This window comes from Acomys minous (genome assembly GCF_964271855.1).
Source record: "Acomys minous genome assembly, chromosome: 14".
Classification (NCBI taxonomy): domain Eukaryota; kingdom Metazoa; phylum Chordata; class Mammalia; order Rodentia; family Muridae; genus Acomys; species Acomys minous.
In genome coordinates this window covers 108,022,135-108,038,562 of record NC_140496.1, presented here as the reverse complement: position 1 = coordinate 108,038,562, position 16,428 = coordinate 108,022,135, and the positions used below count along the sequence as shown (strand labels likewise).

The following is a 16,428-nucleotide window of genomic DNA, read 5'->3' as shown; positions in this document are numbered from 1 at the left end:
CTTGATATGTTCTGAAGTTCATTTTTAGAACTCAGTGCTCCAATTAAATTGTCAATACTTTTAAAGATGGTCCCTGAGTAGACACAGGCAGATGAGCTAACCTCCTCTACCAGTGATCACAGAACAGGAAACTAAGACTGGGAGAAAAACAAGCCATGGGCTCTGGTGTCTGGTTAGAATGTCCTCAGACATAGCTGGAAGTTTTGGACACTGTTTCCACGCTCCTGTGGCTGGCACTGTGGCCATTTGTCATGACTGGGAAGCTGCTGGGTTTTTCCTCCCCATCCTCAGGGTGAAGAATATGGACTCTGTACATTTTCTGATCATTTCTAATTTTTAATATATGGACTTATTCCTCCTATTCATCTCATCTTGGTTTTTGTAGGGCTTTTGTTTCTGGCACTGAGGAGTGAACCCAGTGTGTGTTAGTGCATACTCCCCCATGGAGCTATGCCCATCATTTCAACCAGATTTTAGCTGGCCAGTGTTTCTACATTAACTTAACATAGTTTTGCCCTTCAGGGTTTTCATCTTAGAGTGTGTATGCGTGAATGCACACATGTATCTGAAATATCTAGGTAACCTGTATGTGCCTTAATATTTGACACAATAAAAGGGCTGTTCAAAACTTCTATTTCATTTATTTTTGAAAGAAAATCTGATAAAAACTTCTGAGGAGGTTTGCTTTTAAAACAGATTTGAATTGGGACCCTGTCCCAACTGCTTTCCGCGTATTGACATTGTTAAAAGGAAGAATTAAAAGGAAGAATTAACTCCTGTTCCACTCTCAGGATACCTGAGCACTTACATTAAGTCTGGCAGAGCATGATGATGACGTGTTAGCTTATGGTCAGCCCGGTAAGGCCCTCACCATGCCTCCTCCCGTTACACAGGCGGTATGGGACACGCTGCTCTCGCTGTGGCAGGCACATCCACTCTACTGACTGGGTCCGCAGGGCCAAGGGCAACGTGTACCACTTGGCCTGCTTTGCTTGCTTTTCCTGCAAGAGGCAGCTGTCGACGGGAGAGGAGTTTGCCTTGGTGGAGGAGAAGGTCCTCTGCAGAGTGCACTTCGACTGCATGCTGGATAATCTAAAGAGAGAAGTCGAAAACGGTAAGTGCAGAGCAGCCACTGAGTCCTCCAGGGTGGTGAATGGACAGACACAAGCTGACCCCACCCCGAGCTCATTCTGATGTGCTGTGTTCTTCAAGGACGAATGCTCATAAAGTTATCCCTGCTGCAACCAAAGATCCATCTGCAGCCAGGGTGTGGCCTCTTGTTTCTTCCACACTATAGTCTGAGGCAGCAGCCTAGAGCTTGGCTTCAGCCTTTGTTTTCCTGTGCATTATGCCTTCCTAAAGTGGGCCTGAGACATATACTTTTAACTCACTGCATTTCCCGCAGAGTTCACAAAGGCCATAAATACTGTCTCGTATAGCCTATTTGCAGCATGATTTTAAAAACTTTACAAATCTAGAAGATGCATGGTGCGCTGCAGAAAGGGCCAAGGTGTATGAGGAAGCTGACTGTGCAGAAGTTACCAACTGGGTGGTTTGTTTATGTTTTTGTGTTTGTTTGTTTGTTTGTTTTAATGCAGGTAATGGGATTAGTGTGGAAGGAGCCCTCCTCACAGAACAAGATGTCAATCACCCAAAGCCAGCCAAAAGAGCTCGGACCAGCTTCACAGCCGACCAGCTGCAGGTAGACGTGGCAGTACATTTGTGACTTTTGAAACCCCCTTTCTCCCCACAAAGAAAACGGAGCTAAAGCAAAATAAAAATGCAACCTCCATGCTGCCTGAGAATATTGTTTTCTGAAAGGTCATGCTGTGCTTTTTAAAAGACTGAACTCGATGAGCATGTGACTGTGTACTTACTGCCCTAAGAAGTCGTGGTCTGCCAGGGCCAGTCATAGTGGCTTCCCGTCCTTAGGGTCTTTTGGTATCCACGTCACATTGGGACAGGGTGTTGGTCTGTTCTGGTTTCCAGGAGCATCAGTCTAAGGTAGACATCTTGTTAATTGTAATGAGGACAGAAGACAACTGTGTGGAGACTTGGCTGAAAGAGGCAGCACCCAGGGCTGTGGGGCTCCTGTGCGCTGTTGTTTAAGTAAATCACGTTATTTAAAGTACAAAATCACATGACTTTTGGCTAGGGGGAGAACAGACTCGGCCTAGCACAGACAGGAATCTACTGGTTGACGCCAATTGCAAGGGGGTTGTTGAGGCAGCGTCTCCACTGTCCTGCCAGGTTGGCTCCGCCTTAACAGCAGAGGACCTTCCCTGTCCTGGGCGTGAGCGCTGGGCCAACTGTCAAGAAAATACTCCTTGCTTTGCGTTTAAGTCTACATATGAAGATTTTTTTTCCCCTGGCGTTTTCTAAAAGATCAGTGTGGCGAGGTATTTTGTTTTGTGTTAAGATAAATAGTTTACTGCACGTGCCCCAGGGGGCTGGTGGGTGCATTGCACATTTAGTATCAACGTCTGCTCAGGACTGAAGGCAATCCCGTATTGTTAACAAATGAAGAGGAAAAAAACCCCGTGTCTAGTGGTCTAAGAATTTTGGACATCTACAGTAAAAAATATTTCAAGAGTGGTGTTTTAAAGAGTGATGTGACTACTGTTCTCAAGGAATTTAGCAGTGGACCAGATGCTGAGTATTAAAATCCAGATCCACTAAGGGAAAAAAACAAACGTCCGAACACACAATTGCTCGGTATTTATTAGACATGAAGTCTTTGACCAATGAGTAATTCTTGAAAAACAAGACAGTTGAGAGACATGCCTTGATTTGAGCCTAGGTGCTCTGAGGTTCCCTGTGGTGTTGGAGGAAGCCACACACATATCCTGAGGTTGAAGTAATTCTTGTCCCAGCTTTGCAAAAACACCCCGTTTGAGCAAGTAGACTGGGTTACACAGACCCTGGTAGACAAGTATTGGATTTGGAAATGGCCCTATTCATGAAGAGCTGGCTGTGACTTTGACAATTATAAGCTTCATAACTTGGATATAAAAAATTCTCTACTAAAATTATAACTGGAATTTAGAAGTCACGGCGGGTAGCCATACAATCTCTTGTAGGAAGATAATTACAGAAAAAAAATAAGGTGGAATATTTGTGGAGTTTTTTTTTTTTCAGTCAGTCCTCACCCACTCCAGCAAGTCCTCAGTGTAGTCAGCCTCTCTGGGGCCCAAGGTATACCTGACACTCAAGGGAAAAGCACAGAAGAGGGTCGGACAGACTTGCCTGGCCCCTGTGCTTCTCATGTGGTTTTGCCTCCCAGGAGACCACGTACTCCACCAGAACCCAGCAGTGCAGAGAAGAGGAACCCTGAGTCTTGCAGGCAGGCCTTATACTTACAACTCACAATGTTCACAAAATAATTAAACCATGCATTGCTACATAAGAATGTGACCTGGATCATAAACTTACATGATCAGAACAGGTTCTAAAAAGTAAAAGCATGGTCTCATTTATTCAATGTTCAGCAGCATTGATGCTATACCTGAGATTGTCTAAATAAATGAGGTAGAATCCTTAGTGTTCTAAAGATCAGGAAAGCTGGAACAGCTACAGATTTGAGAGAGAGAGAGAGAGAGAGAGAGAGAGAGAGAGAGAGAGTCATTTACTTTCACCAGAATATCTGATAATTCAAGTTTTATAATTGCCTTGTCAAATTGTCTCCATTTTTGAGAAAACTGAATGAATTCAAATACTGACTTCAACATAATAATAATAATTAATAATAATGATAATAATGATAATAATAATAATAATAATAATAATAATAATAATAATAATAATAAATTGCCCATGAGAGACTGCCCATGTGGTCCTTGCTTTGGACAGAAGCCTGTTAACATAAGGTAACTAAAGAGATTGCTAAAATTCCACTTCAGCCTCTCACAGTAAGATGTTCCCACTTCAGGAGGGCCTGTCTCTACAGATGTACCTCAAACTTGGCCCCTTTGATAGGAAGGGCACTTAAATTCCTGCTGGTGCCGGGGCCCTGCATCAAGCATGCCAAAGCTGGCTCCTGGCTTTTCTGGTAGACCTCTTGGTGTTAAAATGATGGCACCACAGGGTTCTGCTGTGATGTTCCCCAAGAGCCCCCAGAAGGACTGGGAGTGGTTTGCAGAAGCCTCAACATCTGCAGAGTAGGGAAATGAAGTAGAAATTCAAACATCGCTCTTTTCTTTTTTTCTTTTCTTTCTTCCCATTTTTCTTTTTGTGAGACTGAATGCTGGTATTAAGGAAGGGAAGAACAAGAGCGCTATTTTCTTGAGAATACTCTTGTTCTAAATGGCTAGGATGTGCTTAAGTTTGCTTCAGTCTTTGATGAACTATTTTTGCTAAATGTATGTTGGTTCGATTATTAAATTTTTACCTCTAAAAGGTTTTTGTTTCTTTTTAAATCTTATAATCAATAATGACTTTAGATGCAAATCCCCAAATATCAGTTCTGCTTTATCTTTGTGAAAAATTAAAGACATGACCAATTCACTTGCCATTTTGTCTTTGGGATATTACACTCAAGTCGCCCACTGTAAGCACAGCTCCACAGCAGGGCAGTTCATCGCATAAGGAACCAAAGAATAAAGAGATAGAGTCCATTTTGCTATGTTTAAAAATAAGAACAATATTGGCTGGGAAGCCAGGGGCACTTGGTTCTAGAAGATTCACTACCTGGGGGCACCTTGACTGAAAAGGTCATTTGCAGCCTCGAAATATTTCTGGACCCACACGAGCTTTTTCCTCCATGCTCTTTTGAGACTTTTCTCACACTGTCAAGGTTCCTCTGCCTCCAACTCTCAAGTGCACATCGTGTTACAGGCAAGCAGAGAGTGTAGTGTACCCCCAGAGTGGTGGGGGCAGTGGCGTGGGATGCTTTCCCCTAGCCCCTGGGCGCTCTTACTGCTCCAGTGGGATGGACTTTGTGAAGTCGTCTGTCGGGACTACCTTCTGACAAGTAGAGAGGCAGAGAGGTAGAGCACTGGCAGGGACAGGCTAAGACTACAGTTCACACTGCCTGAGAGAGGGGGAGGGCAGCAGCAGGGGGAGGGAGTGGGTGCTCACTTCTGGTCAGTTCACACTGCCTGCGGGGGGGGGGGAGGGCATCAGCAGGGGGAGGGAGTGGGTGCTCACTTCTGGTCAGTTCACACTGCCTGCGGGGGGGGGGGGGGGGCAGCAGCAGGGGGAGGGAGTGGGCGCCCACTTCACAGGTCCACAGACAAGCACAGCCTGCTGAACGCCTTTCTTCTTTATAAATGATCTTTATCTCATACTCCCCTCTGCTGACTGACTTTGGGTAATAAAATTCAAGATTACTTGTTTCTCATGATTCCTCTTCCAAGAACCCAGAGGCCTTGACTATTGTTTTCATTTTTCTCTTCCTTTGATTAGAGATTATTATTGGCATTCCTGTATTTTTCTTCTAGGAACTTAAGAAGGTTCTTAAGTTTCCACCCCTCCCCGCCCCCCGCCCCCACACATGTCGTAGCGCTTGGCATGGTGGTATCTGTCTGAAGTCGCTGGACTTTGCTAAGTTCTTGTTGCTTGGAGTGAAGGATGCTACGGTTTAAGATCTCAGAGTTCGCTTGTGTGGAGCAAATCCCTCCACGTGCAGTAGTGGCATCACGGAGGGGCCCTGGAGCCCAGGGCACAGTACTTTTAAACCAGTGAAAACCGTGAGGGGCCTTGAGGCTGTTCAGACCCATGGAAGCTGAGATAGCTGCAGCAGGCGGCATGCACTCTGTTGAGCTTCTAGTGTGGACGGCAGGAGGAGGAGACTCAGAGTGTGTGTGTTTTATTCGTGAGTTCCGAGGCTGTGGAGAAGGGTAACATCCCTAACTGCTCAGCTGAGAGACAGAGTTTCACGTTAACTTTTAAAGATCTCAGAGTAAGAAGAGTTTATGTGAATTTACAAAGTCTGCTTTTCTTTCACTTGCGCTTGGCTGCACTGATTTTCAAGTACCGAAATATACATCTCATTTTCTCTGCCTTACCTGTTCTACCATCAAAATGCAAAAGATGAAGCTCTTAACTATCTGCTTCCAATGTTTGTCTTTAAAAAAAACACAGGTTATGCAAGCACAGTTCGCTCAGGACAACAACCCAGATGCACAGACCCTCCAGAAACTGGCGGAAAGGACAGGCTTAAGCAGACGTGTCATACAGGTGAGAATCGTATAGGTGAACCGAGAGATGCAAAGAATTCTGCATCTGATGCTCTGGTGTGTGTGCTGTTCTTTTGTGACAAAAGCTTCAGAATGCCTGCTCCTACCCCCACCCTGAGCCACTTTCTTAAAAGCGTATGTGACAAAATTCTTCCTGGGGGAGACGCAGCACACACACATCTACTCACTCCAGACAGGAAGCCGACAACAGACCACAGTGTGGACACCCATCAAAGTCCAAGTTAGTGAACCAATGAGTTTTACTGTTGTGACAAAAGTATAGGTGAGGGGTCACTTACAGGAGCAGAAAGGACAGCTGCATCGCCAAGGCTCCGCCCTAGCATGGGCGATGGCCCACAAATCTGGGAACCTGGCGCACACAGGCACGGCCTGCAGACAGCTCAGCAGGCTGGCGAGTGCCCTTTCCAGGTGCCTCAGTTGGTCTAAACCTCTTCCAGGTACTGTGGCTGGCTGCATTCTGCTTTTTTCCAGGCTTTCGCGGCTTCTGATGGTCTGGCGCCTGGCAGCTTTGCCTTTCTGAGAGGACTCTCAGCTTTCATTGTTTACTCTGTCAGGGGAAGAGGCCTAGTGGATCCCGTCAATTTCAGGGACTTCCTGAAGCTATTGAGTCCTTTACCTTCCTGCTCAAGGAGCTTCCTGCAGGACGGAATGTTTCAATCTCAGAGGAAACTGTGGGACAGCAGCATTTCCTGGACGAGGCCACATTTGTCGATAACTCTCTACTCATCATCCTTCTGTTTACAAGCTCTAAGGTCCTGGGCCAGACATACTGAAGTTCCGTCTGGTGACCTCATCCTTAGGCCCAGCACTTGAGGGAGGCAGAGGCAGGGCCAGATCTCTGTGAGTTTGAGGCCAGCCTGGTTTACAAAGCAAGCTACACAGGGAAACCCTGTCTTGAAAAACTGAGAAGAAGAAAGGAGGAGGAGAAAGAAGAGAAAGAGAAGGGGGGGGGGAGAGGAAGAAACAAAGAAAAGAAAAAGAAATACTGAAATTCCAAGCCAAATGTGGCTCCAAGATCAGTGCTCATCTCCTGCTCCCCCTCCCCTCCCCTCCCCTCCCCTCCCCTCCCCTCCCCTCCCCTCCCCTCCCCTCCCCGCCCCTCCCCTCCCCGCCCCTCCCTCACTCCTCCATTTATAGGGTGTTAGTTATCTTTAGTAAAGATCAGGGAGAAGAGGTGGCATGACCAAAGCCAGGGAAGAATGAGGTGAAAGCAAACATACTGTACTGCAGCGTTCATGCACGGAAATTCTGGGATTGGAATTGCAGAACCCTGTGGATGCTGAGGCCCCCTTTGCACGAGGAAGCTATGGGTGATAGGAGATTTGGGGGGAAGAAACGACAAGTAGACAAGCCATGGGAGGAAGTGGAGCCAGGAGTTTTGGTTGTGGTGACCAGAAAACTACTGAGGTGTATGTTTGTTCTTGTTTTTAAGAGATTTGGCTGCAGCATGGACCTATAACTAAACTCCAGACAGAGTCTTACTAACCGCATAATGATGGCAGATGTTGGCTGCTGGCGGGACAGCAGAGCAGCCTAGAGACGGCCACAGGGAAGTAGAGGGAAGGCCATTGCTAAACTAGAAGTCAAGGGAAGTTCGGTTGTCCATTGGGAAGGAAATGCAGACATGTTTGCCTGTGCTAGCCATGCCCTGCGGGGTGACTCACTGGCTGTGAAAACAGCACTGGGAGGGATGAGCAGGGGTCCAGCCAAAGCTTTAGTACCTTGAAATTGGGTTGATCCTTTATAAACTCCATGTGAGTTTAAGAGGTGGAGGAGGGACCTAGACAGAGGACAGGGCCACAGGTGCTGACTGGCTGGAGTACAGCATCGCCCTGGTGGAGAAAGACACAGAGGCCTGAGGTAGGATGGGGTCAAAGGAGGCTATCATCTGAGCCACAAAGGCCTAGAACCAATCCATCCAGGGCTTCCGGTCATGGTTTTTTTTGTTTTTTGTTTTGTTTTGTTTTGTTTTGTACATCTGTGTTGTTTCTGACGTCATGTAGTTTACACTTAGATGCTTATTCTTCAGGTAGCAGGAAGTGTTTCAGGTGAACAAGTAAGATGCACTTGGGGAAGTCACCCATACCCAGCTTTCCCACCCCTGGTGCCAGCCACTTACCTGAAAAAAGGGCTTCCAGCTACTCTGGGTGACTGCTGAGGCTCCTCTAGGGGGCAGGTCCCATGGCCTCTGCTCTGCTCTGCTCACCCTGCTCTGCTCTGCTCACTCTGCTCTGCTCTGCTCTGCTCACCCTGCTCTGCTCTGCTCTGCTCTGCTTACCCTGCTCACCCTGCTCTACTCTGCTCACCCTGCTCTGCTCTGCTCACCCTGCTCTGCTCTGCTCGCTCTGCTCTGCTCGCTCTGCTCTGCTCTGCTCACCTTGCTCTGCTCTGCTCTGCTCACCCTGCTCTGCTCTGCTCACCCTGCTCTGCTCTGCTCACCCTGCTCTGCTCTGCTCTGCTCTGCTCACCCTGCTCTGCACTGCTCACCTTGCTCTGCTCTGCTCACCCTGCTTACACTACTTCTGCTCACACTGCTCACAGAATACTCTGATATTTTTAAACAAAATAAACTAGCAAGGGGTCAGTCAAAAGAGGAGTGCTGAAAGGCCCTGCAAGTGTTGGGTGTTAGAGACGATATGGATGTGAGGAGGGCAGAACATGGACGGAGAGCCAGCGAGGGTCGTCACCTTCAGGTGTCTCTGCACAACTGCCCTGTGAAGGATGAAAAGGTTTGACCCATCATGGAGTTTCTCCGTGACACGTGACACGTTGCATCCATGGTGCTGCTGCTTCTGCAGGCCGTGAAGTCTCCTCCAGTAAGGAACCCTCCGCATTTTGGAGGATTCCTGCTAAGTCCAGACTCTGCATATTCATTGTGGAGTGCGGGCAAGAAGTTCAGATTCCTGACTGTTGTGAATCTGGTCTTCCCAGAGCGGTTCACATTCCTGAAGGAGGAGGGACCCGAGAGAGACATCAGCCACGATGTTCCGGCCTTTGTTAGTCAGGTCCACATCCAGCGTTAGCACTTCCAGATAATATTTTGGGTCGGAACTTTTAAAGTGCGCATTTTATATGTGTACACTGAATGTTAGGTGTTTCTGGTAAGATGTCAGGTGACTCTTGGTGTCACAGGTGTCACATGACCCCCTCAGTCATGTCTATTGTTGTGACTTCCCTTTGTATGTTAGCACATGCTGTTACAGAGCCTGTGGATGACCTGAGACTGAGGATGAGAGACGAGGCTGTGACCTCACCCTGTTGGTCCTTGGCGTATACCTAAGTCTCCACCTAGAGACATCCCCTGTCCTTTCTCTAGCCACCTGCTCAGGGCTGCCCACCTGTGAGACTGCTAAATGGGTCCCACTTGGTTCAAATTCATGGATGGCCAGCTCTCAGTTTTTTAGTCCCAACGGCCAGGGTATGTCTTTGCAACCAGGGCAAACTTTTTCCCTTGTAAATTATTTATGGCTTCTTGGTCTTCTCCTGTGCCATGCCATTCCTACTCGCAAGCACTGGACACACAAGACACCCATGGCCTTTCCCTGGACACACGAGACACCCATGACCTTTCTCTGGACACACATGATACCCATGGCCTTTCCCTGGACACACATGACACCCATGGCCTTTCCCTGGACACACATGACACCCATGGCCTTTCCCTGGACACACATGACACCCATGGCCTTTCCCTGGACACACATGACATCCACGGCCTTTCGCTGAACACATGGGACACCCATGGCCTTTCCCTGGACACACATGACACCCATGGCCTTTCCCTGAACACACAAGACACCAATGGCCTTTCCCTGGACACACGGGACACCAATGGCCTTTCCTTGAACACACGGGACACCCAGATGCCAAAATGCTTATTCTGATTTCCTTTCAGATCTTAGCTCTTCCTTTATCGTTTCTCCCCTGATACAATTTGTTTGGAATGATGCTGAGTGTGTGTGTGTGTGAGTGTGTATATGTGCGTGTACGTGTGTGTGTGCACGCACACGCACTCACGCATGCATGCATGTGTGTGAACGTTAAGGATTGTGCCCTTGGCCTTGCGCATGCCAGGCAGCATCCCACGGTCTAGCTATGCCCTGGCCTGTGATAGTGTAGGTTCATAGAGGAACCCTGTGTGCTGAAGTTGCCCCTCGTGGCAGAGAGTCCACTCACATGCAGGCCAGCTTCAGGAAGTGTCTGCCAATGAGACGTACCCAGAGCTGGCCTCACCAGCTGTAACTGCGTCTTTTCTGCAGTGGAGTGGATATCAGGGAGGTTGGTGCTTCACTTTTTGTGAGGCCTCACCAGTCAGGTGTGTTTGTAGTCCATTCTACTTAAATATACCTAGTTTTCTCTTAGTACAGAGTTGGCCTGTGTGTTCACTAAGAAAGACTGAACGCAGCAGGATAAAGTGTGGCTGGGATCACTCAATCAAGAGCCATGTAGGAAGCTGTGCTGTGTCTCCAGTAGTAACCTCAGTAACGTGAGCAAGGACTTGAAATGCGTCCAGCAGGTGTCTAAGAATACAACAGTACTTTCTTTTTAAGTTCTGATTAGAAGACCTTTCCTGTTTTCTAGTCTTTCCAAATGCCAATAGTATAACTAGAGACATATTTCCGGAATTCTCAAAGCATTACCATTTTCTTTTATTTATAAAGATGCTTTTTAAGCATAGAATAGACCTTGAAGTAAATTACCAGAGACTATTAGCTGAGGAAAAAAAAGACTCGTTTTAATACTTGAACTAAAATGTTTATCCATTCAGTGGACTTCTAGAATTTTTTGAGGCAGAATCTTATAATTCTCAGACTGCCTCTAGCTTACCACATGGCCAAAAATGACCTTGACCTTAGGATCTACCTACCTACTCCTCCTAAGTGCTGGGACTACAGGCATGCGCCACTGCACCGGTTTCCATGGGGATAGGGCTAGAAACCAGAGCTTTCAAGGCCTCCCAGCCGTGTCTGTCTGAAAAGCTGCTTCTGTTGCTGGGTGGTAGGGCAGTTGATGGACGGCTTCTTCAGTGGCCAGGTGGTAGCATGTGTGACTCAGGCTGTTGATCAGAAGCTGTGGTGTGTGACCTCATCACCTCACTCTTCTTGCCAGGTATGGTTTCAGAACTGCAGAGCCCGCCACAAGAAACATGTCAGCCCAAATCACTCCTCCTCTGCTCCAGTCACAGCTGTCCCCCCATCCAGGCTGTCTCCACCCATGTTGGAAGAAATGGCCTATTCTGCCTACGTGCCCCAGGATGGAACAATGCTGACGGCACTGCACTCTTACATGGATGGTAGGTGCCATCACTCACACTTTGATCTCATTCACTTGTTGAAAGCTCACCTCAGGAATGGCTGGAAAACATTATAGGGTTACAGAAGACAGCAAGCTAACCCAACCACTTAAAGCTCAGCTTTACTGCTGAGCTTCAGATATCAGCGAGGACTCACTACTTGGTTTTCACTGGCCACGGTTTTTTTTTCCCTTCTTTAAAATTTCCTTTGCTTTTATTTTATATGCACGGGTGTTGCCTGCATGTATGTCTGTGCGCTACATACATGGAGTAACCTCAGAGGCCAGAAGAGGGCATCAGGTGTCCTGGACCTGAAGCTGACAGATGCTTGTGAGCAACCACATGGATGTGGGAACTGAACCGAGTCCTCTGGTAGACCAGCCAGTGCTCATAACTGCAGAGCCATCTCTCCGGCCCATTTTGTTTTGTTTTCAATTGGACAAATTTTTGAGTAATATACTTCTCTATGGTCAGAGAAGGTATTGACATCTGTCTGGGCTGGAGGGTTTTTTGTTTTGTTTTACGTTTTTGTTTTTCACATTTTTTAAAACTGAAGTAAGTCAAACATACAGAAAGTACACACAAGTGCTGGGCTTGGTGACTTGCCAGTCCGCTGTAGACGGCACATTTGAAGGAGGGCAGCAGCAGCAGCCTCCAGACGCTCCTTGCATCCCCTCCACTCATCGCTCTCTCCTGCCAAAGTTCACCTGACCCCAGAAGCGGTCTTAATATTTTTAAACCTTTTTTTTTTACATTTTATTTATTTGTTTATTTACGTGTGTGTGTGTGTGTGTGTGTGTGTGTGTGTGTGTGTGTGTGTGTGTTGGGGGGGGTAACGCATGTGCCATGGCACACACTATGGAGGCCAGAGCACAACTTGCAGCCATCAGTTACTTTCTCTTATGCCTGAGGATTCTAGTAATTGAACTCAGGTCGTCAGGCTTGGCAGTAGGCGCTCTTACCTGCTGAGCCATCTTGAGGCTTCATGTAAAGGGAGCCACACCTGGAATCTTGTATCTCTCTCGTCCACTTCCTTTGAGTGCAAGAGTCATTCATATTGCTAGTATATTGTACAGGGTCCACTCATGGAATCATTTCATGTGTGTTTTCGGGTTGACAGTCTTGTGTTCTGGTGTGGGTCTTTTAGGAACATGCTACCGTGGATCCCTTTGCGTACATCTCCTGGTACCTTGTGTGACCTCATCGTCACAGTCTTCTCTTCAGTGTGTGCATGGGTTGTGTGTGAGGGTGCATGTGGAGCAGCACTTTGCTTCATGCTGATCCGCCACAAGCTTCACACTGTGGTCAAGCCAGCTCCTACTTTGACCAACAGCATGTGAGCACTGAAGATGCCCCTGTCCCCAGTAGCACTGGGCACACTGTCCCCTCTTCATCCTGGCCAGTCTGGTGACCGTTTATATGTTTGTCAGCTTTTTCCTGTGACAAACAAGAGGCCCCAGGCCCTTGGACACCTGTTTATCTCTTGTGAAGATGCTGTATTTGTCTACTCACCTGATGGTTTCTCTTTTTAAAACAGATTTTATTCCTCTATTGTAGTCTACATATCAAGCCTTTTGAAAACAGCATGTGCTGAAATGTATCTTCTCCTTAGAGGCTTTCCTAAGTTGTTTGATGTCTTGCGTTAAGAGGACCACTCTGTGTTTTTTCTTTAAAGGTTATTTAGCTGTTTGTGGTGACATAGGGCTTAATGTCACCATTCAGGAAGAGGCACTGGCTGGTAGACATCTGAGTTTGAGGCTAGCTTGGTCTATGTAGAAAGTTCTGGGTATGCCAAGGTTACATAGTGAGATCCTGTTGCAAAAAAAAAAAAATATTTTGAGTCAATAATGAAGTTTTGTTTTTTGTTTTTGTGTTTGTTTGTTTGTTTGTTTGTTTGTTTTTACAATCTAGCTTTTTGGCCTTCCATTTTTAGTATATTTTCTTTCAATTCTTCTTTTGGTTTACAAGTTCTCTAACTATATGATATAAAGCCCATCCGTTAGCTTCTTGTTCAGTGGCTGTGCTGTTGAGTTTGAAGGTGTTCATCTCTCTGTTGATACTCATGGGCCTGACACTCTATTCCTTATTTGAAGAATTGCATTACACAAGTTACATGGAAGCTCATGTTTGATGGCTCCGGTGTCTGCATCATCATCTCTGATGGTCCCCCTCTGTTTTTAAGTCAAGCCAGATCTTACTTCCAACAAACAAACAAACAAACAAACAAAGCACATCATTTCAGATATTGGGTAAGAAAAAGAAGTGATCCAAGGCTCTGGATGGTCTTTCATCAGTGAAGAATATAGTTTATGTGACACAAACGTGGGCTACAGGAAGGTCACCTTGGACACTATTGTGAAGCTAGTCTAATTTGCTTCACTACTCCTCAATTTTGGAATCCCAGATGAGAGCCTGTGTGTATTTGATTTTTGTGTTTTTCACCACCCTACCAAAGCTCTGAGCTGTTAAATATCCCAGCTTGTCAAACATTCCTCACGTGTTAAATTTGTTAGTATCTCTGTTAGGAAGAAGCCTCATTTTTTTTCTCTCCTCTTTGGGAGTGGACTTGAAAACTTCCCTCTCCTTGGATTTCCTCCCAGCTTATGATCTGGTCACTGTCCAGTTCCCCTATTGCTGTTAGGAAGGAAGTTTGGTTTGAAGCAACACAGCCTTCACTGAAAGCAGAATTTCATTTTAAGTTTTTGTTAAAAATCAAACAGCCTATAATACCTTTGTGCCATGTCAGAACTGCATGTGGCCTTTAAGAGATGGCATTGCTACTTAAGACGAGCATGTGTAGATGCCAGCAGAGCATGGGGTTTCTTACCTGTAACCCCAGGCCCTGGAGACTGAGCCTGAGGAAAACCCAAGAGTTGTAGTTCATGGGGAATGCAGTTAAGTACTCCTAAGAGGGAACCTGGGTGAGCCCCACCCCCTAATCCTCCACAGAAAGATAGCATCTGCATACAGAGCTCATGCACCTTTGTCATCACAGGGTGAGGGGCAGTGCGTGGAATGGAGTTGGAGGACACCACTGTGCCCAAAGTGTTGCCTCCCCCTGCTAAAGATGATGTATGTGCTCAAGGAGCTCTGGCCGTGTGAATGAGTCGATGGTCCCGCTGAGGTGGCGGAGTGACTGTGACTGTTCTTATGTCTGATACCTAGGCTTCAGGTAAAACTGATGCCCACAGCTGTGACAGTGATAAGGACACCCTGCCCTGAGATGCCCCGGTTTATTTAAGCCATGCTCCATCACCCTAAGGAACTGATACCTACATCTCTTTCTGTTTTGTAGCTCACCAACAACTCCTGGACTCCAGCCCTTGTTACCCTATACAATGACCCAACTGCCAATAAGTCATACCTAATTCCTTCTTTCAGGGACAGAAATGATCGAGGATATAAACTTGTCATTTATTATGTATAAAATACCATTGAAAAGATATTAATGTTAATTTTTTATTTAACACTCAGAGCATTTTGAACATCCTTTTCGCTGCCCAGGTATGGATCTGTAGTTGGCCTGCAAGACACTTTTACTGATTCTTCCTTTTGCTTTTTTTTTTGTAAAACGTATGTTTACAAAAAGAAAACAAGTCAAATTTTTTTTGTATTGTCTGGAAATAGTTGGCTCTCGTGTGTATCTGTTAATTTATTTGTCATCAAAAGAGCACTTTGCCTAAAAGACTGGACTGATAATGTGCAAAATGTTTACAATCCTTTGTGAAACTGTAGTTTATCATTAGTTTGTACCTGTAAGTTATTGTTATAAATATTATCTGTATTTTTTTGTTATATACAACTTTATACCTTGAAGCTTGTATCTGTGAATTTGCAACTGAATTTATTTTGCCAGTGTTTTCTGGATGAGCTGAAGGCGTGTCCATTGTAGCATGCCGCACACACCCACAGCGGTGTCTGCACTTGGAGAGTTCTAGCTGTAAATAACACTCTAGTTTACGAAATCTGCCAGCCCGAGTTCATTAAACAGTTCCCATCTTGTGAAAGTTACAGCCAGCGTGTCTTCTATGTGCTCTTAATTTTTTTAAAAAGCCATTTTGTTTTGAACTGGGTCTGAGTACATTTTATTGGGGAACCTATTTGTAGACAAAACAACATTAAGAAACCTATTCTTCAAAGAATTAAGTCATCCAGGTTTTATCTACTTCTGATCTGTGACCCTAAGTACTACTCCAGGGGAGTATCTGCTACTCCAGGGGAGTATCTGCTGCACCAGGAATTTTAGAACAATTCAATTAATATAAATAAAATAAGTATCTACAAAAAGAAACCTATTCTTAATAACAACAAAGACAGACCCACATGAAAACTTCTCCTTTGGCCTTAGATCACTTGTAAGCTGCTAGTCAAATTTAAAGGCATGATGCTTTTCAGTCTGGCCATCGGGATATTCAACTCTAGGCATGAAATGCACCCATATCATATTTTTTTCTTCAGAGTTTTAAAGAAACTGGAAGTATTTGAATTTGAGTAGAATCTCTAGAACAAGGGCTTCTGAGATTGTTTTAGTTTTGTTTACCAAGTGACTGCATTTTCCCTTAAACAAAAACAAAACCTCTTGGCTCTAAGTTCTAACCCCAAGACTTTTACTCTGTGCTCGGGTAATAGAGGCTCCTCTCTGAACTGCACTCAGCACTCACTTCTGGCCTTTAATTTACCACTTAGGGGAGAAAGGTAGTGAGACTCGTAGGCTTACGCGCTTGCGTAGCAGAACAGATGCACATCTGGCTGGGGACTGGAAGTGATAGTGAAGTATTTGTAACTTCATCCCACTCATCATAAATGCAGCCAGGATGCAGTCACGTGGCACAAGAAACTACACAGCTTGCCTTGTGCCAGAAGCTGCAAGTTCCAGTGGAGGAGGAGAACGGGGTTGGGTGGGGCTGTTGTTTGTTTTTCTCCAGCCTGCTGTTCTAG

At 45.9% G+C, this 16,428-nt stretch overlaps 1 protein-coding gene across 3 annotated transcripts in view; it reads left to right on the top strand.

Annotated features, from left to right (window-relative positions):
• LHX8 (LIM homeobox 8) overlaps window positions 1–15,498 on the top strand; it is a 22,941-nt gene extending 7,443 nt beyond the window's left edge. For 2 of the 3 annotated variants that reach the window (XM_084755947.1, XM_084755948.1), the window contains exons 5-9: window positions 894–1,114; window positions 1,599–1,702; window positions 6,082–6,177; window positions 11,307–11,490; window positions 14,786–15,498. In XM_084755947.1, the coding sequence (XP_084612073.1) occupies window positions 894–1,114; window positions 1,599–1,702; window positions 6,082–6,177; window positions 11,307–11,490; window positions 14,786–14,832 (652 nt within the window). In that variant the 3' untranslated portion in view covers window positions 14,833–15,498. Of the gene's footprint in view, window positions 1–893; window positions 1,115–1,598; window positions 1,703–6,081; window positions 6,178–11,306; window positions 11,495–14,785 lie in introns of all 3 variants that reach the window. The other variant, XM_084755949.1, reaches the window with a different exon arrangement.
• Window positions 15,499–16,428: the final 930 nt, after the last annotated feature.